Raw genomic sequence first — 20779 nt, forward strand, 5'->3', positions numbered from 1 at the left:
ACAAAAGCAGAGGAAAAAAATCTGTGAGCTTGAAGCTAAGTCAGAAGAAATGTAAACAAACTGTAACATAAAGAGGAAACAAAGGAACAATTGAGCAAACCCAAAACTAAGCACCGACTTGAGTGGGCCAATGACAAATGGTCTAACACACATAATTGAAGTCCTAGAAGAAGGGAGACAGAATGGGGCAGAAGAAATATATGAAGAGATAATCACCAAGAATTTCCCAAATTAATGAAAGAGAACAAACCACAGATCCAAGAATGTCAGAGAACCCCAAACAGGATAAACACAAAACACACCTAAGCATAGCATAGTCTTAACTGCTGAAACCAAAGATAAGAGAACATCTTGAAAGCTGCCAGAAAGAAAAACAAATTACATAGGAAAGTAAGAAGTCGTCTCATCAGAAACTTTGCCAGCCAGATGGTTACTGAGGCCTGGCTGTATCCCTGCCTTGTAGGTCTACAAGATAACCCAGTGGTATTCCAGGACATTCCCCTGTTTAGGGGCTGATATTAGCTTAGGTGGGTTTCAGTTACCTACAGAAACAGTAACGGGCTGGAACTGAGCAGTGGCTCAGCTAAGCAGTGTCCTCCAGGGCATGGGCTCCAGTTCTCCACAGTGCCCAGCCTTCCTACTCGTGTCACACCCAGCCCCCTCCTCTCTTTACACACACCCGGCCCTGATCTGGCTGGTGGCTGCCTCACCCCTTAAAAACTATTGGCTGGGAGCTGGGAGGAGGCCGAGTAGGTAGAGGCTAGATATACTAGTTGACTGGCCTGAATGCCCCTCAAGGTAGGCCCTGGGATCTGACTGTTGCCTCAGATTCTTTCCCCAGGGGACTTCCCTGGTGGTCCAGTGGTTAAGAATCTGCCTTCCAATGCAGGGGACACGGGTTCTATCCCTGATCGGGGAACTAGGATCCCACATGCCACAGGGCAACTGAGCCCGTGAGCCACAACTAAAGAGAAGCCCTCGCACTGCAGCGAAGATCCCATGACGCAGCTAAATAAATAAATAGATTTCTTCCCCCAAAGGTGACCTAACCTGGAACAACCAAAGCTGAGTCCAGCTGGCATACCTGTCAGGGCTCTGCTGTCTGCTGAGGGGACGGTCGTCGCTATTAGCAGTAACGTCTGTGGGCGGGAGGGCAGCTGCCAATAATTCAGGGTCTCCATGGGGGTCAAGAAGATTCAGGTTTCCTCTCCCACAGCCCCCTTTCGAGGAGTCCCTGTGTAGGCCTCTGTCACCTCACTTTCAGAAGAGAGTCCCTTTCCTGCAGGAGCCACAAGGAGGCAGCAAAGTGCTTGTTGAAGGGCCTCGGCTGGCCCGGAGAACAAGAGGGCCAAATGAAAAGTACCGGAACCGCTGAAGGATGGACACAGCTGAAGCTGGGTGGAGTTCATCTGAGAAGGTGCTTGGCTGAGTGAGGAAAGCTAGTATGGCAAAGATTAGGGGAATGAGACAAGGGATTCCTGACCCATCCTTTGGACATCTGGATCCTGCATGTAATTCTTGGTGGCTTCAGCCTAGGGCCACTTCCTCCTCGCTTGACCACTCACCCCCAGCAGGGTCCTCAGCTGTGCAGTTCAGAGATCTCTCCTTGTCAATGATTCTTCAGGCAACTATTTTTTAGGAACTCCTCCAGAAAGCCCTACCTGAAGACTTCTTCAAACATGTATCACGTCCTCATTCATTCAACAAATACCTATTGGGTAACTAATACTAGGCACTATTGTAGGCATTAGGGATACAGTGCTGAAGAAAATAGTTGTTTTTTTTTTTAAAGTGATTTCGCAGAGCTTACATTCTATTGGGCAAAAATGGACAAATAAAAAATTAGTAAAATACACAGTATGTCAGATAGTAAAAGATGCCATGGAGAAACACAAATTTCAACGAGGGGTAAGGTACCAGAATGTAGAGTTTACCTTTTTTTTTTTGGCCGCACCGCTAGGCTTTTGGGATCTTAGTCCCCCAACCAGGGATTGAACCCATGCCCATGGTAGTAAAAGCGCCGAGTCCTAACCACTGGACTCCCAGGGAAGTCCCAAGGTCACCATTTAAAACAGGGCATAAAATAGGCCTCACTGAGATGACACTCGAGTAAAGACTTGAAGGAGATGAAGAAGCAAGCCCTGGGGAAGGGTATGCAGGCCGAGGGAACAGTCTGAGGTGGGAGCATGCCTGGCATAGTCAAGGAATGGCCGTATCTCCATTGTGACTGGTGCCAGGTGAGTGAGTGGGAGGAGAAAAGCAAGGAAAGTGTTGGAGAATGACTGGAGGGACAGATCACATAAGGCCTTGTAGGCCACGGTAAGGACTTTATTTTCACTCTGAAAGAGTAGGAGCCATTTTTTTTTTTTTTTTTTTTTTTTTTTTTTTTTTGCGGTACGCGGGCCTCTCACTGTTGTGGCCTCTCCCGTTGTGGAGCACAGGCTCCGGACACGCAGGCTCAGCGGCCATGGCTCATGGGCCCAGCCGCTCTGCGGCATGTGGGATCTTCCCGGACGGGGGCACGAACTCGTGTCCCCTGCTTCGGCAGGCGGACTCTCAACCACTGCGCCACCAGGGAAGCCCCCAGGAGCCATTTTTTACTCTGAATAAAATGGAAACCATTGCAGAATTTTGAGCAGAGAAGTGACATAATCGGACCTCACCTTCAAGAGCATTGCTCTGGCCATAGTGATGTGAACAGACTGAAGTCTGGGAAGGGGGAAACAGGGAGACCAGTTGAACACTGACAATTCCTTTTGCATTCAGGAAAGTTTAGGAAATGAGCGCAAATGCTATTCCCCCTACCAAGATGCCTCTCCTAGTCCTCCCTAAGATGCCCCCTTCTCCTGGAGGCTCTCTCAACCTTTGTTCATGCATCTCTTCCAGCAATGGTCATCTTGTCTTTGTTCTGGGATTATTGTCCTCATCCCCCCCAGATCTTAAACTCTTTAAGAGCAGATGCCCAGTTGCTTTCACAGCTGTAGCTGCCCCCAGTACAGAGTGCTGTGCACATAGTAGAAACCAAGTCAGAATTTTCTCTAAGGAATAAGTGATCCCATCCCTCCATAGTTGAGCTGCCTTGCTCTTGCCTCTGAGGCTTCTTCCAGGCTGTGTTTCTGCCTGGAGAGCCACATCTCTTTGTGTTAAACGCTTAACCATCGTGACAGCCCTAATTCGGTCTGTTAGCCATACTACATGACATAGCTTGTCAATGGCCTGCAAAGGCAGCCTGTCAGAGCTGGCAAGAAGCACATACCAAACACTGTTTGCCAAAGCCATTGGCCTCTGTGGAGGCTACTGAGAGCAAATTAAATGAGTAATTATTGAGTCCTTAAACATTTATTGAGCACCCACTGTGATGTTATGCTCTGTACTAGGCAGTAAGAGTATAAAAGTCAATAAAACAAACTTCTAAGGAGCTTACTGCAAACATAGGGTACACACCACATGCAAAGCACTGTAGAGGGAATAAAAATAAATAGAACTAGGTCCTTGTACTCCCAAGGACTTACCGTCCACCCATCCACCCGTCACTTATTCAGCAATTACTTAGTGTACTGTGTGAAGGCTGGATGTAATGATGACACTGAGACACAATCCCTTTTCACAGTCCAGTGTGGAGACAGGGTAGTAAATAGGGGGTGCTGGCATATGTAACGAACACAAATACAGTACAGGGCAGGTGATATAATACAGATGCAAAATAATTGGAGAACAGGAGAAGGAGACGTCATTGCAGTGAGGCTCTGGAAAGGCCTTCAGGTCTAAGTGGGATTTCAACAGAAAGCTGAAGGATGGATAGAACTAACGCAGGTGGCAGGGGGGTGGGGAATCCGAGGGAGTAGAATACTATAAGCACGGAGCATGTTTACGGGCCAAAAAGTAGTCAGTGTGGCGTAGTTCATGGGTAAGAAGCCAGGTGTTACAGGAGCAAAGCTGGGCTGAGATTGGGTTTGGATGAGCTTGAAGGCCAAGCTGAGGATTTTCCTCAGCAGTGGAAAGCCACTGATGATTTTCAAGGAAAAGAGTGATGTTACTAGATCTGCACTTTAGAGAGGCAGCCGTGGCAATGTGGAGAGGCTAGAGAATGGATGCAGGGAGACCAATCAGAGGAACAGTAATGACGATTTGAACTAAAGTAGTGTAAAGACCCAGCTTTGAATGGATTTACTCATTCATGCCCTTATTTTGTTCACAGACATTTCGATTATGTGCAAAACCTTGTATTGACTGAAGGTGGGGATGGAGCAGACAGGGAGAAAACAAAAATAAGACCCAGTTTATGTCCTTAAGGATATTATAACCAAGTGAGAGACATGGACCACTAAAACGCTACCACAGTCTTCCCTTGCTTCTGTCATGTGATACTTGGTTTCCCTCCTGTTCCCCACACTCCTCTGGCTCTAGTAGGGGTGCACAGTCTTCTGCCTGTACTCCAGGGGTCGCTTCAGGGCCTGGACACTCTCCTCATGCGTCAGGATATCCCAAGATGACTTCATCTTCCCTTTTGGCTTCAAACATCAGCTATATGATGACGATTCCCCAATTTATCCCTAGTCCCAATCTCTCCCCGGAGTCATAGAGCTGTATACCCAAACACCCAACCAAGCATCTCAACTGATTGCCCACTGGCACCTCCAACTCAATTCATCCAAATAAAACTCATCATCTTTCCTTCTTACCCAAACGAGCTTCTCCACTTATGCTCCCTATCTCAATGCATAACTATCACTCTCCATTTACCGCCAAAGCCAGAAACCAGGGTATCATCAGTGCCTCATCTCTTGTACCACTAAACCCAGTCTGTTATCAAGCCCTATCCAGTCTACATTTTTTTTTTTTTTTTTTTTTTTTTGCGGTATGCGGGCCTCTCACTGTTGTGGCCTCTCCCGTTGTGGAGCACAGGCTCCGGACGCGCAGGCTCAGCGGCCATGGCTCACGGGCCTAGCCGCTCCGCGGCGTGTGGGATCTTCCCGGACCGGGGCACGAACCCGTGTCTCCTGCATCGGCAGGTGGACTCTCAACCACTGTGCCACCAGGGAAGCCCCCAGTCTACATTTTATGTGTCTTCTCCTTGGTGACTACCCTAATTTAGGCTACTGACTGATCTCCCTGTCTCTAGTTTTGCTCTGTCAGTCTATGCTCCATACTAAGCCAGAGAGATCTTTCTAAACTCCAGATCTCATACCATGCTCGTTTAAAAACTTTTTAATAGCTTTTCATGAATTTAATCATGGCCTATAAAGATTTGTGTGACAGCTCTTCAGCCTGGCTGTATGATATTCCATTGTATGGTGGACCATAATTTATTTAAGTAGTTTTCTAGTGATAGATGTTTGAATTGTTTGTAAATTTTTGCTACCGTAAATAATGCTATTGTTGTTATATATAGTTTATTTTGCATGTGTGAAAGTATACTGGATTAGAAATTATATTCATTTGTAATTTTGGCAAGTACTGACAATTTACGGTTCTACCGGTAACATATATGAGGGCCTGTTTCTCCATAACCAGGCCAAGGGCATATTGTCAAACATTTGGATTTTTTGCCTGTCTATAGGTGAAAAATGATATCTAAATGTAGTTTCAATTTTCTTGTGTATGAGATTGAGCATTTTTTTCATATGTCTAAGAGCCATTTATCTTTCCTTTTATGTTAACCATCCCATTTTGTTATTGGATTTTTGTTCTTTTTCATATTGATTTGAAGGGATTTTGTATATACCGAGAAAATTAGTCCTTTTGTCTGTGGTATGAGCTGCAAATATTTCCCCCAGTTTGCCATTTGTCTTTGTTTATGGTGTTTTTTGCTCTGCAGAAATTATAGATTTTTATGTTGACAGAATTGTCTTTTTTAATGCTTTGGGAAACTTTGTGCTATACTGAGATATTTTCTCCACTACAACATATAAATTTATAGTTTTACTATTTTACATTTATTTAAACACAATTGATTCATATGGATTTATTTTAGCGTAAGGACTAAAGTAGAGATACCACATTATTTTTTTTCAGGTGGCTACACAATTGTCTCAATACCACTTACTGTATAATCCATCTTTTCCCTACTGATAGAGAATGCCATCTTTATCATATACTAACATTTTAAATGTCTTGTGTCTATTTCTGGACTCTTTATTTTGTTCTCTTGATCAAATTGTCTATGCTTGCACTAGTGTCCTCTGGATTTTACTATTTTAGATATTGTAGCTTTCATTGGTTTAATATCCAATAGAGCTATTCCCCTTTCATTAACTTTCTTTTTCAGAATGTTCATGGTTATTCTTGATGCAAAAATTTCCGTATGAACTTTATATTCAGGTTATATAGTCTGTTGGTATTAGATTGTGTTAAATGTATAGATTAATGAGAGCTGACGTCTTTATGACAGTGAGTCTTTCAACCCAAAAATAGAGTATGCCTTTCCATTTATTCATGTCTCCTTTTGTGTCCTTCAATAGCATTTTTAGTTTTGGGCACCTACATCCAGCACACTGTTAAGATTACTCTTGGTTACATTACATTTTCATTGCTATTGTAAATGATACATTTTATTCTCATATACTTTCTAATTGGCTGTTGTTTATTGACTTTTTATAAATTAATTTGTACCCACTTTGCTAAAATGTCTTATTTGTATTAGTTTTTCAGTTGATATCCTTGGATTTTCCAGTTAGGCTATTATATCATAAATAAACAATGGTAATTTCACCTCTTCTTCTCTAGTTTTTTTTATCTCATTCCTCTCTCTTCTGTAATTAAGTAGGCTAGTACTTCCAAAGCAGTGTTAAATAAAAATAGTCACAGGGGCCATCCTTGTGGAATACCTAACTTCAATGGGAATAATTTAGGTTTCCTCATTAAGTGTGATTCTGGCTTTCGGACTGAGATATATACATTTTGTCATGTTAAATAAGTTGGATGTTTCATAAAGTTTGTGATTCTCTACCTTGGGGACTGATATTTCAGAGAGATTCAGTCTGTATATGAGACTCATCCTTTGCAAATGGTTTCTCCTCCCTTAGAGAAAAAAAAAAAAGGTGTACAGATATCAAGTAGAGTTCATGTTGACTTAAAATGCATTGTGAATCCAAAGGCAACTTTGTACTGATCAACAGCTTTATTAAACTTGCCTTCCTAAGAAGGTATATTTGAGCCAACAGCAGAGAGATCCTGTGTCCTCTGACCAAGTGCCCAGAAGGTAACAGCCTTAGGTGAAAGAAAAACTGGTCCTGCTCTAGTGGATGGGAGCCGGGAAGGGCTGTGCTATCAAAGTCTGGGTCCTAGACTGACCACCTGGCAGGAGACACCAAGACCCAAGCCCTAAGAACAGTACCAACAGCTAACATTTTTTAAGCACTTGCTATATACAACGTACTTGTTTAAACAATGAGTGATTTACTCCTCAGAACCATCCTACAAAGTGGGTACTACTATTTCCCCGCAGATGATGGCAAACTGAGGCAAAGAAATATATTAACTTCTCAAGGTCACAAGATGGTAGGTGATAGAGCTAAGGTTTAAAGTCAGGCAGAGCCTGTATTCTTAACCACCATGTCCTAATCCCCCAGATGAAGGAGCCTGGTGCCCTGAGTAAAGATCCAGGAGAAACCATGATGATCGTGGCCTCCACGGTAAGCCACGTCTATCCCAGGGATAGTGCTGCACTGTGAAAGATTACCATGGAGCCAGGGACAGTTAACTGGAGGTTAGATGACTGGTGCCATTGCTAAGTTTTCTTTTTATCCACACTCTTCTTTTTGTTCCTTTGCTGGCTCCTCCTCTACCTTAACTTAAATGTTGGAGTGCCCCAGCCATGGGTCTTGGACCTTCCTATTCTCTGTCTACACTGTCTCCCTAGGCATTGGCACTATCTTCATGAGAATGATTCCCTAATGTGTATCTCCAGCCCAGGTCTCCTCCGTGACTGGACTAGTGTGCCCACCTCTCTACTCAACACCTCCACCAGGATACCTCACAGGCATCTCATACTTAACCTGTCTAAACAGAACTCTTCATTTCTGCGCCTATACAAACCTCCTCCTCCCACAGACTTCCCCTTTCCCCTAGGTTTATTTAACATGCTTATTCAACAAATATTTATTAAGTACCTACTATAGCAGTGAACAAAACAGGCAAAACCCCCTGCCCTCATAGACCTTATATTCTACTGCTGGGGGACATATAATAAACAGGAAAAAAATAAGTAAATTACATCACACATTAGGAGAAAATAAATGCTAACGAAAAAACAAAGCAGGGAAGGGATACAGAATGCAGGGGATGGGGACTGAAACTTTTAAAAGACCAAGTGAGAGAAGCAGGAGATGAGGTCATGACCTCATGAGCTTTTACTCCAAGGATGATGGAGGATTTTGAACAGAGGCTTGATATGAGTGGATTTCCATTTCTTTTAGCTGCTGTGAAGAAATTGGAGGAGAGGCGGTAAAGATGAATGCTGGGAGACTAGTTAGGGAGCTCTTGCAATAGTCCAGGTGAGAGAAGGTGAATTCAGGGTATTTGGATCAGGAAATAGTGTTGGAGCTGGTGAGGTATGACCAGATTCTGGATATATTCTAAAGAGGGGGGGTTGTCTCATATCCATCCAGGTACTCAGGCCCCAAATCTAGATCTTATCCTTGATTCTTCCTTTTCCCTCATATCCTATATTCAATCCATCAGTAAGTCCTTGTGATTCTACCTGCAAAATACACATCAAAGTCACTATTTCTGCCCATCTTACTGCCCCCACAACCCAGCTAAACCCCCTGAGTTTACCTCTCTCACTTGGATTGCTACAATAGCCTCTTCATCTGATCTCTCTCCTTCCTCTTTTGCCCCCCTACAATCCATTCTCCACAAGTAGACAAAGGGATCATTTAAAACATTAAATCATATCACAGGATGGATGCTTTTGCTTGTCATACTTTAAGGGCTTTCTAATGCGTTAAGAATAAGGGCCAAGGGGACTTCCCTAGGGGTCCAGTGGTTGAGACTCTGTGCTTCCACTGCAGGGGACATGGGTTCGATCCCTGGTGGGGGAACTAAGATCCTGCATGCTGTGCGGCATGGCAATAAATAAATAAATAAATAAAATTGTTTAAAAAAAGAATAAAGATCGGGGGCTTCCCTGGTGGCTCAGTGGTTGAGAGTCCGCCTGCCGATGCAGGGGACACGGGTTCATGCCCCGGTCCGGGAAGATCCCACATGCCACGGAGCGGCTAGGCCCGTGAACCATGGCCGCTGAGCCTGCGCGTCTGGAGCCTGTGCTCCACAACGGGAGAGGCCACAGCAGTGAGAGGCCCGCGTACCGCAAAAAAAAAAAAAAAAGAATAAAGATCAAAATCTATACCATGAACTACAAGGCCTAATGTGATCTGCCCTGATGACCTCTCTATTCTCATCTACCTCCCTCTTTTTCTTGATCATCCTGTTCCAGCCACACTAATCTCCTTCCTCCTCCTCAAACTCACCAAGCTCTTTTCTGCTTTGGAGTTATGCTGTCCCCTCTGACTAGGTCATCTTAGCCCAGCTCTTTGCCTAACTGGTCCCTTATCAGCTGTCAAATCTCAATTCAATTGTCACCTCCTTAGAGACCTCCCTGATAACTCTCACCTAGTATAGCTACTATGCTATATCTAGTATAGTCCATCACACCTTGTATCAGAAAACACAATCTTTCAGGGGAAATAAAATAGGTTAATACTCATTAAGCAAGATCACAAATGAACACGGGACTCTTGAAGCAGAAGGCTATCATACACTGTCAGGGCCAGAAGCGCTAGCCTCCCATCTGACACTTGAATCGCCTGGCAATGTCCAGGTGATGTGTGCTTGACACCTCCACTGAGGGGACCACCCTAGCTGCTGGACAGCTTTGGAATTGTATCTTTCTTATTCTGAGCCGCAGTATGTTTCTCTAAGGCTATTACCCTTTTGTGCCCCTCCAAGGAAGCATAAAACAAATAGAAACCCTCTTTTAGAGGACAGTCTTTCTGGTTTCTCAAGACAGCTCTCACACCCCCAAACTCCCAACTTTTCCTGTAGTTTTGTCCTCCCATCTCCAGGGCACTCTCCTCTGAAGGTGCATCCTTGGGTCGTCTTACCTCCCGGGGCCCATAGCTGCCTCCAGGAATCCAGGTGGGGTCGGGCTGATGGGAAGGGCACTCCTTCTCCCAGGGCCTCTACCTTCTAGAACCGCGGCCTACAACCCTCCCTCCGTTCCTTAGACATCAACCTCCCTGCCCCTTCTATATGTCACATCTCTCCGGCTAGAGGGAGCTCAACATCATCTCCCCGTGTTGTGCCTAGCACAGGGCCTGCCACAGAGTAGTTTCTCTAAAACCTTTGGTGGAATCAAACAATCCATAATTGGTCCTGAGAAACTATCAAAGAGTCCTAGATGTCTTAGGAGGCCGCAAGATTCGGAAGCCGAAATCTAGTCGGCCGCCCGGCCCCACCCTCGGGCCAGCCCCTTCCAGCGTTGCCTCATCTCGCTACTCAGGCTATCCTGCCCCAAGTCTCGCCTTTCCCTTTAATCACTTTCTCCAACCTGGATTCTATAATCCCTGACGCCTCCCTATATGTTGTCCCAATTGGGAAAGCCTTTAATTTTGGCTGTTAACAAAACAGCCACACCTTCGCTACCACGGCCACGGCCACGCCCCCTTACCCAAGTTACCGGGGTGAACCGGAAGGGGTTGCGCAGCCCTTAGTTCGTAGACCCGGAAGTAGACGGGCCTCACGGAAGCCGGCTTTGGCCCTGCGGCTGCTGCCGTCGCCGCGGAGAAATTGTTGGAGCTGGCAGCCTAGGAATGGTGAGACCTCGCGGTTCGCCTCTGAGTGTTCTGAGCAGAGTTGGGGATGAAATGGAGTTCTCCAGAGTGCCGCTGGGGACGACACCCCGCCAGGTTTGGGGCCCCGCCCCGGGAGCGCCCCGATAATCTGCGCATGCGTGGGCCGGACCGGGCCAGAATCTGGTCCTAGAAGTTACGCATGCGCAAAGGTGGCATGCCGAAGGTGGGGTGAGAATTGGTCTGGGAGTCACCCTTTCCCCGCCACCGGCCCGTGGGGCTTAAACCAAGGCTGCGAGGGCATCGGGGTTCACTCGGTGCTTTGCTTTTGCGTTGCAGGGCTGACTTCGTCACCACTCCTATCCCGAGCCCGTGAAACAGACCTGGACTAATCCCCTACTGTGGGTGTGCCCTTGGGGGGAGAACGAGGGGTGGAGGGCCGGAGAAGGCAGGCGGCGCTGACCCTGCCCCAGTCTACCCGCGGAATCGGGCCCTTCACCCTCTCCCCAGGTGGCAAGATTCCCAGCCGTATCAAATGGTACGGCGCGAGGAGCGCACCTGGGGGCAGGGCTAGAACGCTGCGCGGAGAGACGCCCTGGTCAGAAGGGGCGGGACTCTCCGAAGCGGCGCGCTCCGCAGAGTCCCTACTACCTGAGTTCTCCGGGCTTAGGCGAGGGCCCCCCCCAGGGTGGTTGATATTTGCTCAGTTCCCAAGCCGCGTTTTTTAGCTTCCACGAGGTACCACCCATTAAATCTTCAGCCAGAGCTTCAGATGAAAAAAGTGAGATGGACTGGTGGGAGTTCAATCTCCGTTTCCTTTTCCCTGCTTTGGGCTGGGAGGGGAGCTGAATGGGCAGCTGACAAAAAGTGAGCCAAGAATCCCTTGTTTCTTGCTAGTTTATAGTCAAGGCCCTTAACCTAGGGGCTATGAGTAGAATTAGAGTGGTTTGTGAACCACTCTAATGTGTACATTTTTCTAGGGTCCATAGCTTTTATCACTGTCTCAGAGATGTCGGTGACCTTCGAAAGACTACTGGTTTATCAGGGTCATATTGGCAGAATATATTGTGTCTCTTCTCCTGGTGTTTTCCCTAGCTTATGGGATCCTGGGGACCTGTTCCAGTATAAGGAGGTGAAGCTGGCCAGTTCGAAACCTGAGCCTCAGGGAGCCTCATTTCTCCTTTGCAGAATCTCTTCTCAGCCTCTAAGCTCACCTGGTCAGAATCCTTGGATGAACCTGTGGGACCCTTCCTTCTAGCCCTGTGGTTTGGAACCAGTGGCTTTGGGACTGTGAGAGGATGGACAAAGGTAGTATGAGGCCGGGCCAGCTCCCCAAACGCTCAGGCGCCAAGCATCTGCTGATTCCACCCCGTGCCTGGCACGTGTGTCTTTCGGTCCTGGCTGGGCATTGCCACCTCCCCCTGGGCCAGCACCACCCACGTACCTCTCAGCAGAGGCCACAGTTGACTGACTTGCTGTTGAGCTGACGCTCTTTGGCATGGCTGCATTTTGATGGCAGAGGGAGCAGTTATGCCCAGAGCCCGGTGTGTCGGCATCACCAGTCTGACCTGAGCACCATGTGCTGCACGACATGACACGTGGCACCGGGAGAACTGCCCAGCGTGGAAGGTCTGGGCCCAGATGGGATCTGGATGGCCAAGGAACTCCCACCTTAAAACTTCAAGTGTCAAGGAAGCAGGGGAGGGACCAAGAGGGCTGGTAGGGGAAGGGGGGCTGAGGAGGGTTCCCATGTGCAGAGGCTCAGGGCTCTGCTAGGCATTTAGGAGGCCTGGGTTCACCACTTCTCTTCTTCTAGATTCTCAGGGGCTGCTAGATTCATCCCTGATGGCATCAGGCACTGCCAGCCGCTCAGAGGATGAGGAGTCACTGGCAGGGCAGAAGCGGGCCTCCTCACAGGCTTTGGGCACCATCCCTAAACGGAGAAGCTCCTCCAGGTACTAGGGTTTGAAGGGCCAGAGGCTGAGACTGCTGCATGCCTTCACCCCTGTTGGGAATGGCTCCCTGAGCCCCTCTGGAGCCCAACTGTTGGCAGACTCTTGTGCTTTTCCTGTCCCTACTAAGTCCCTCCCAATGAGACTGAGAGCAAGGGAGGGAGATCTTAGGTTTTGGACAGGAAATCTTTGTGGTACAGTACACTGTCATCTCAGGGGTGGAGCATAGCAGTTCCATGCCCCATCCACTGAGCCAGAGCAGTTAGCATCCTACCTGCTGGGAACCTGCTCTACTTTGGGGGCTGGGTGTGTGTGAGTGGGTACCGGGGATGGGGCACAGAGCGTTCACTGGGTAGGACTATTCTCAGGTTCATCAAGAGAAAGAAGTTTGACGATGAGCTGGTGGAGAGCAGCCTGGCTAAGTCCTCTACCCGGGCAAAGGGGGCCAGTGGGGTGGAACCAGGGCGCTGTTCGGGGAGTGAACCCTCCTCCAGTGAGAAGAAGAAGGTAAGGATTGGGAGACGTGGGGAATGGAGAGGGGTGGGGGCCAGTGCCAGATTTTGTGTTTCCCCACAACCTTTGCCAGCTGGCAAGAGCCCTGCAGAGGAGGCTTGTGAGAGGATCAAGCTGCCCCGGCCCACCTCAGATGCCTCCCTCCTGGGAGCCCATCTCTCGCTACTCCGCTTTTCTTGCTGCGCCCATCACCACCCTGTCAGTGCATCCTGTGTCACATTCTGTGTGGGAGGCACAGAGCATGCATCTATTCTGGGAGCAGACAGCCTGTTCCGAGCATTGCTGGCTGTAAAAATAACCCCCAGGTGGCATTGCTCTGGCCCCAGACACTGTACCAGCAAGAGTGTTTTCCTGGTATCCTCCCCACCCACCCTCCATGCTGGGGTTGGGGGGCGCCACCAGCAAAAAGAAGACCCCATATGGTCAAGGACTGTGTAGAAGTACTTTGATGGGGGCGGGAAGGGGGAGGGATGGGCATTGGAAAGCTAGGCCCCCTGCCTGTGGCTTGTTGTTGGGTGGGGCTGGAGCTGCCACACAGTGTGCGAAGCTCTAGGCCTGAAGCCCTAGCTGCCCTGATGAGCTCACTCTGCTCCTGCCCTCTGCCCAGGTGTCCAAGGCCCCCAGCACCCCTGTGCCGCCGAGCCCAGCCCCAGCCCCTGGACTCACCAAACGTGTGAAGAAGAGCAAACAGCCACTCCAGGTGACCAAGGATCTGGGCCGCTGGAAGCCTGCGGACGACCTCCTGCTCATCAATGCCGTGTTGCAGGTAGTGCTTCCCACCACAGGGGTTGTGTTTGCCTTCTCCCCACAGCCTCCAGTTCCCAGCCCCCCATCTAGCCCGGCAGTGTCCTGTAGGTGGCCCGGGAGGGTTCTTCCCAGCTCTGAGGCTGGAGCAAACCACTCTGGGGCCTTGCAGACCAATGACCTGACATCTGTCCACCTGGGCGTGAAGTTCAGCTGCCGCTTCACCCTGCGGGAAGTCCAGGAGCGCTGGTACGCCCTGCTCTACGATCCTGTCATCTCCAAGTGAGTGGGCTGGCCCCAGCAGCGGCGCGGTACTGGGGACACCAGAATTTGGCTCCTGAACAGAAAGAATTGTACAGGGGAGGGGCCTGGGAGGCAGGGCTCCTTGGGGTCTTGTATCTTCTGAGATGATACTGGAGACCTGCCAGGCTTCAGGGGGAAGCTGCTTCCTGATACCAACCCTGCTAATCCAGGCTGGATGTCAAGGAAGTAGCATGAGAGAAAACACCACATGAGTGCCAGGAGCCCTGTTCTACCACCGTGTGCTTTGTGGTTTGGGGCGGTCACCTCCCAGCCTTCCCACACTGACCTCCCACAGTTTCTTCCTCCAGAAGAAGGAGTTGGAACAGAAGAGCACCAGGGCCTCTTCCAGCTCCAACAGTCCAAATACACCTATGCACACACACAACACACACTCTTCCTTCTCAGTCACTTCGTTTGATATCATCAGAATTCGGTCGAATGCTTAACACCCATCTTCTACTCCACAGCCCTTGTCACCACTTAAGCTATAGCCACAGCCCTGATATACCAGGAAATGGACAGGGCACAGCTTGGGAAAGAGGAGGTGGCTAGTGGGTGGCAGCTTTGGCCAAGTATGGAGAAAGTTCTTGGGGCAGGAGCAGCAGCTGGTCTCAGGATCTCCCTCCGGACTGGCCTGTAGGCAGCTGTGCCCTTGAGCCTCTTCACGGGGTTGAACACAGGAAGCTGAGTTTTCTGAGTTGCCTGTTGATGTTTTCGGCAGACGCACGAGGTCACAGGTCCTGTGCTAAAGCCTTGGGCTCTTCCTGTAGAGGGCCTGGATCTTTGAGTTCTGGATCTCAGAGGCCTGCAGGCTTTGGAGAAGTAGGAACCCCAGATTGCTTGACACCCTTCCTTCAACCCTGCCCTGTCCTCTATCTCCCTCCTGCCCAGGCTGGCCTGCCAGGCCATGAGACAGCTGCACCCAGAGGCCATTGCCGCCATCCAGAGCAAGGCCCTGTTTAGCAAGGCTGAAGAGCAGCTGCTGAGCAAAGTGGGATCGGTAAGGCTGAGGGCTGGTAATGCCGAGGGGCAGGGCAGGAGCCGGCTAACCTGGAAAACTGACTGCAGGGAGGCTCCACTGCTTGGAGACGCACGTACACCTGCAGGGCCTTTGTGGACCGGGTCCTCAGGGAGAGCCAAGCCTGGCTTCCTGGGCGGCAGTAGCTATCACTTTTTCCACCTCCTTCTGGGGACTGGGGCAGGGGGCACGGATGGTACAGCAGAGACAGGAGCAAGGAAACCCAGATGCCCAGAGTGTGCTTCTTGCCCTCCAGACCAGCCAGCCCACCTTGGAGACCTTCCAGGACCTGCTGCACAGACACCCTGATGCCTTCTACCTGGCCCGTACTGCCAAGGCTCTGCAGGCCCATTGGCAGCTCATGAAGCAGTATTACCTGTTGGAGGACCAGACAGGTAACTGGGCCCAGGAGCTGGCAGAGTGAGGGTGCGTGTATGTGAGTGTGAGTGTGAAGGGGGCTGGACACAGCTGCCCTCAGGTGCCCTGTAACAAATCCCTCCGTGGCCCCCAGTGTCTTGTTCGTCTCTCTTTGCAGCAAAAACCACTTCCTTCCAGAGGGAGGGAAAGTGACTGGAATGGTCTTAGGATCATGGTGAGGGTAGCCAAAATTGCCTAGAATCCTGAACAAAAAGACTAAATGGCAGAGTTGTCTCCCACTTCTTGACTTTTTTGGTTTTTTTTGACATGTTTTACCATTACATAAATAATAGTATATTCTTCACAAGTAACATTCAAACATGAGTAAAATGTGAAAGTCCCTTCACCGCTCACCTGTCCCCTTTTCCCACCCACTTTCTCTAAGGATTTCTGCCTCTTCCCTCTCTCCACACTCCTCACTGCCTCTCCTTCCACCAAGCATTTGTGCTGTGGGGCTGTCTTCAGGCCATTCCCAAATCCCTACAGGGACTTTAACCCAGGCCGCCTGTCTTTCTCCTTTCCCAAGGGCCAGAAAGCTTCCTCTCTTCCCTCACCAGCAAAACTCTCACTCTCCTAATAACAGATACTAGGAAAGCAGTCTGATTAACCTGCAGGAAGCTCTTCAGTTAGATTTGGGTTTCAGGGTCAGACTTTCACAGTCCAAGCACACTTTACTTCCTAAAGATTATTGCACGTTGGCTACTATGTAGTTGTTCATACTGTTCTGAAAATGAAGCTTCAGTTCTGCCTGTCACCTTACTCGCTAGGCCCCGCAGCTTCTGGATAATAAAAGATTCCTACCAGAGGATTTTAGGAAATCTTGTCAGGGGAGGCCCCATCTTTCCTTCCTGAGGATCTCTGCAATTTAGTGCCAGTGGGCAGCCGTCTTTATTCCAGATATCTGCTGCTGCCTCAGGCTCAGCTATCACTGACCTCCTGCAGAGAGAACAGACACTGGATAAAGTTTATTTTTGCTGCTGTTGCTAGCTCCTTTGTCACTATTTTAAAAGTTACCATGTGTATATTTGTTTTTTTGTTTGTTTTTAACAAGTTTATTTTATTTTTGGCTGCATTGGGTCTTCATTGCTGCGCGCGGGCTTTCTCTAGTTGTGGTGAGCGGGGGCTACTCTCCATTGCAGTGCGTGGGCTTCTTGTTGCGGTGGCTTCTCTTGTTGCGGAGCACGGGCTGTAGGCACGCAGGCTTCAGTAGTTGTGGCACGCAGGCTCAGTAGTTGTGGTGCCCGGGCTTAATTGCTCCGCAGCATGTGGTATCTTCCTGGACCAGGGCTCGAACCCACGTCCCCTGCATTGGCAGGCGGGTTCTTAACCACTGCGCTGCCAGGGAAGCCCCTATTGTGTATATTTGTTAACGTAAAGGTATAATATTTCTCTTCAAGGGTCGTCTTATGTGGATATTTGATTTCTCCTTTGCTATTTCATGCTTGGAGTCCCTAGGAACAGGGAGTATACACTGCTTACCTATCAAGTCAGCTGAATACTAGGTTGGTAGGATTCAGGCATTCTGGCAGGGTGACTGCCCCAACCCCATCTCCCCACAGTCTGAACTAAGGTGGAGGGTGGTGGTGGTGGAGCATTTGTGGCTCCTATGCAGCCCCCCTCACTTCCCTGGCAGTGATGATACCTCAGGGGTTGTCAAACTCCTCAACCAGCAGTCTCACTAGCTAGTCGGAGCTGCTGCTGAGCAGATGCTGCAGCCCTGGGAACAACTGACACTAAGGCAGGAGTTCTCAGATTTGGGGACCCCAATCGCTTTTACATTTTGACCAGAAAAGAACTGAAAAACTTTCATAAAACAATATTTATCCTGAATACATCTGATGGATTCTGATATTATTGCATTCCATTTCTTTCTTTTTTTTTTTTTGGAAAAAAGTGAATCTCATGACCTGTTAACGTGTCATGACCTACAATTTGAAAACACTGGCTTAAGGCTCCCTTCTGACACATCCTGAGTGAGACTTGACAGGCACGTGCCTCTCAGCCCTTTGCCGAATGTGGCAGAAAATGTTTGGGAGCATGTGATGTGGTAGAAGAGGCAGTTTGGATTTGCAATCAGGGAAGCAGGCCTTGATTCCTGGCTGTGTCCTGAACTAGTCACATAGCTTAACCCTTCCTCCTGTATCTGTTTTCTCATCTGTAACGTGCAGCTAATAGTAATGCCTTCCCTATGTAGTTCAAGGCTTTGTAAGTGAGAACTCTTCGCACACTGAAAAGAGCGTGCAAAGGTCAACTTTTTTTTTTTATTATTTTATTTTTATTTATTTTTGGCTGCGTTGGGTCTTTGTTGCTGCACACGGGCTTTCTCTAGTTGCGGCAAGCGGGGGCTACTCTTCATTGAAGTGCACGGGCTTCTCATTGCAGTGGCTTCTCTTGTTGCAGAGCATGGGCTCTAGGCGTGCGGGCTTCAGTAGTTGTGGAGCGCAGGCTGTAGAGCGCAGGCTCAGTAGTTGTGGCGCACGGGCTTAGTTGCTCCGCGGCATGTGGGATCTTCCCGGACCAGGATTTGAACCCGTGTCCCCTGCGTTGGCCGGCAGATTCTTAACTACTGCGCCACCAGGGAAGCCCCAAAGGTCAATTTTAATTCCCTTCACTTTCTAGAACCACCTCTGCCCCCCAGCAAACCCCAGGAATGCTTTGTGCCAAAGTAGCGTGCAGTCTGATCTGCATGCATGCTGTTACCTGTATCAGGTTAACTTTTGTTGATTTCAGCACGAGGCCGTCCCCATGGGCTGTCTTTACAGTTTGTCCTCTTAGTTCATTTGTCTGCTCAGCAGCTTGCGGTTGAGTAGGAGCATTGGCGCTGACCCTCCCTCTGTCCTTCGTTCAGTGCAGCCGCTGCCCAAGGGGGACCAAGTGCTGAATTTCTCCGACGCAGAGGACTTGATTGATGACAGTAAGCTCAAGTGAGTGGCTGGGGCCACAGGCAGGGCCCCAGTGTCTCCGCAGGACAGAGCTCCCTGTGCTGCCTGGCCCTGCCTCTCCTGCTGCAGGGAACGGAGCCCAGCCCAGACTCGGCCTGGAGCTCCAGTTGTAGCTGTTAGTCTCCCTGCTAAGCGCCCTCCCCGGCCCCCCACCCCCGTTGTATCTTACCCCCACCCCAGGGAGGGAAGCTAGGCTAAGGCCAGAGGAGCAGCCCACGGGACCACTGGGCTGAGGGACTGAGGGATCCTACTGAGCCCAGTAGCACCTAATGGTGATGGCAGGTGAGCTCAAATTGGAGTCTGATTCATCCTTCCCTTCTCGCCCCCCAGGGAAATGCGAGATGAAGTCCTAGAACATGGTGAGTGTGCCCTGGTGGGGACAGTGAGGGGGTGGGAGCTCCTGCTGGAACAGAGAGAAACAGTACAAGGTGCTGGTTACCTCAGCGTGTCCTTCATTACCACCCCACCTCACCCCAGAGCTGACAGTGGCTGACCGGCGTCAGAAACGAGAGATTCGGCAGCTGGAACAGGAACTGCATAAGTGGCAGGTGCTAGTAGATAGCATCACAGGTGAGGAGGCCGGGGGACCAGCAGGGTCGTGCTCCAAATCCCGTCGCCCCTCCCTGCGCCCCCTTGGCTGCTTAGCTGGGTTCACCCTCGTTTCCCAGACCTCTGGCTCCTTTCCCTTAGTGGATCTTGCCCTGGCTCCCTGCCTTCCATGCTGTGGCTCTCAAGAGTGGGCTCCTCTCTGACATGAGCTGCTCTCCCCCAGGCATGAGCTCTCCGGACTTTGACAACCAGACCCTGGCAGTGCTGCGGGGCCGCATGGTGCGGTACCTGATGCGCTCGAGAGAGGTGAGGCCGGCCCAGCCCTCGCTGTCCTCATCCCCATCCCCACCCCTACCTCCCCCTTCCTAGGTTCCCCTCCTCCATCGATCTTCCCCTCACTGCCCTTTCTATGTCTGGTCCCTGATTTCTCATCTTTCCTGGGCCTGTGTGGACTCCTCCCCATTCCTCAGGTTCCAGCCCTCACCTGCCCCATTTCCCCAGATCACCCTAGGCAGAGCAACCAAGGATAACCAGATTGACGTGGACCTGTCTCTGGAGGGTCCGGCCTGGAAGATCTCCCGGAAGCAAGGTACCAGCGGGAAGCAGTGTGAGGATGTTGCTCCCAGCCTCTCGCTGCCCTCCAGCCCTGGGGCTTGGTCTCCGTGGGAACCTCAGGGACTGGGTGGGGCTGAGGAGCTGGCATTTTAAGATCTCTAACTTGGGAGTCCTGGGTGCCTTCTAGCGGCCCCAGGAAGCAGAGGGAACATGGGGGTTTCAGGCCCTCTTCTGGCCTTCCCCCCATCCCATCATACCCCCGTTCCTCTCTATTCCCATAGGTGTCATCAAGCTGAAGAACAACGGTGATTTCTTCATTGCCAACGAGGGCCGGCGGCCCATCTACATCGATGGACGACCTGTGCTGTGTGGCTCCAAATGGCGCCTTAGCAACAACTCCGTGGTGGAGGTGAGCTGGGGGGGAGGTGGAAAGGCCGGGATGAGCCCCATGGTGTGGTGAGGCAGCGTGTGGGCCTGCCCCGGCCCCCAGTCTCACCCCCGTCCTTAGCCACCTTCTCTCCCGCCCGCAGATCGCCAGCCTGCGATTCGTCTTCCTCATCAACCAGGACCTCATTGCCCTTATTCGGGCCGAGGCTGCCAAGATCACACCACAGTGAGAAGTGGTGGCAGGAACCCTGGGCTCTCTCTGGCCTCAGTTTCCCCTGCCCTCCCAGACCCCTGGAGCTGGCAACTCAGGCTCCTGGAAAAACCAGAGGGGGCTGCGGGAGACTCAGCTCCTGGCCCCTTGATCTGAGCCTCTGCGGGAGGGCGGGGCTGGCCCTGGGGAAGCCCCTAGAGGCTGGGCCCCTCAGGCTGCCTTAGTGCCAGAGCCCCTCGCCTTCTCTCTGCAGAGGCCCCTACCCTCTCCCCCAGACGCCCACCTTGGTTCCGTGTCTCCAGCTGGTTAGCTTCAGACTTTTCCTTTATTATTTTTCTTTTGTAAATACAAAGCACTGAGTTCCCAAGTAGTTTCTTTTATTATTCTTTTTTTAA

The 20779-nt window shown here is 50.1% G+C and overlaps 1 protein-coding gene across 5 annotated transcripts; it reads left to right on the forward strand.

Annotated features, from left to right (window-relative positions):
* The first annotated feature begins 10723 nt into the window (after positions 1 to 10723).
* MCRS1 (microspherule protein 1) lies at positions 10724 to 20770 on the forward strand. 5 transcript variants are annotated; one of them, XM_079937290.1, is made up of 16 exons: positions 10768 to 10817; positions 11133 to 11194; positions 11982 to 12101; positions 12610 to 12748; positions 13114 to 13252; positions 13866 to 14024; positions 14175 to 14284; positions 15197 to 15305; positions 15580 to 15718; positions 18589 to 18664; positions 19013 to 19041; positions 19160 to 19252; positions 19455 to 19537; positions 19733 to 19820; positions 20068 to 20195; positions 20317 to 20770. In XM_079937290.1, the coding sequence occupies exons 3-16, from the start codon at positions 12092 to 12094 to the stop codon at positions 20401 to 20403; spliced, it is 1389 nt and encodes a 462-aa protein (XP_079793416.1). In that variant the 5' UTR covers positions 10768 to 10817; positions 11133 to 11194; positions 11982 to 12091; the 3' UTR covers positions 20404 to 20770. The 5 variants fall into 5 exon arrangements, with proteins under 5 accessions (XP_079793415.1, XP_079793416.1, XP_079793417.1 ...); XM_079937291.1 differs by lacking the exon at positions 10768 to 10817 and adding an exon at positions 10875 to 10910; XM_079937289.1 differs by lacking the exon at positions 11133 to 11194 and having other exon boundaries at positions 10724 to 10817.
* Positions 20771 to 20779: the final 9 nt, after the last annotated feature.

This window comes from Stenella coeruleoalba (assembly GCF_951394435.1).
Source record: "Stenella coeruleoalba genome assembly, chromosome: 11".
Classification (NCBI taxonomy): Eukaryota; Metazoa; Chordata; class Mammalia; order Artiodactyla; family Delphinidae; genus Stenella; species Stenella coeruleoalba.

What these genes read in the sequence shown, in the direction of transcription:
- MCRS1 (XM_079937289.1), top strand. An exon ending in TCATCAATGCCGTGTTGCAG is followed by an intron (nt 14,025 to 14,174) that starts GTAGTGCTTCCC and finishes GGGGCCTTGCAG; the next exon opens with ACCAATGACCTGACATCTGT. An exon ending in ACCTGATGCGCTCGAGAGAG is followed by an intron (nt 19,538 to 19,732) that starts GTGAGGCCGGCC and finishes CCATTTCCCCAG; the next exon opens with ATCACCCTAGGCAGAGCAAC.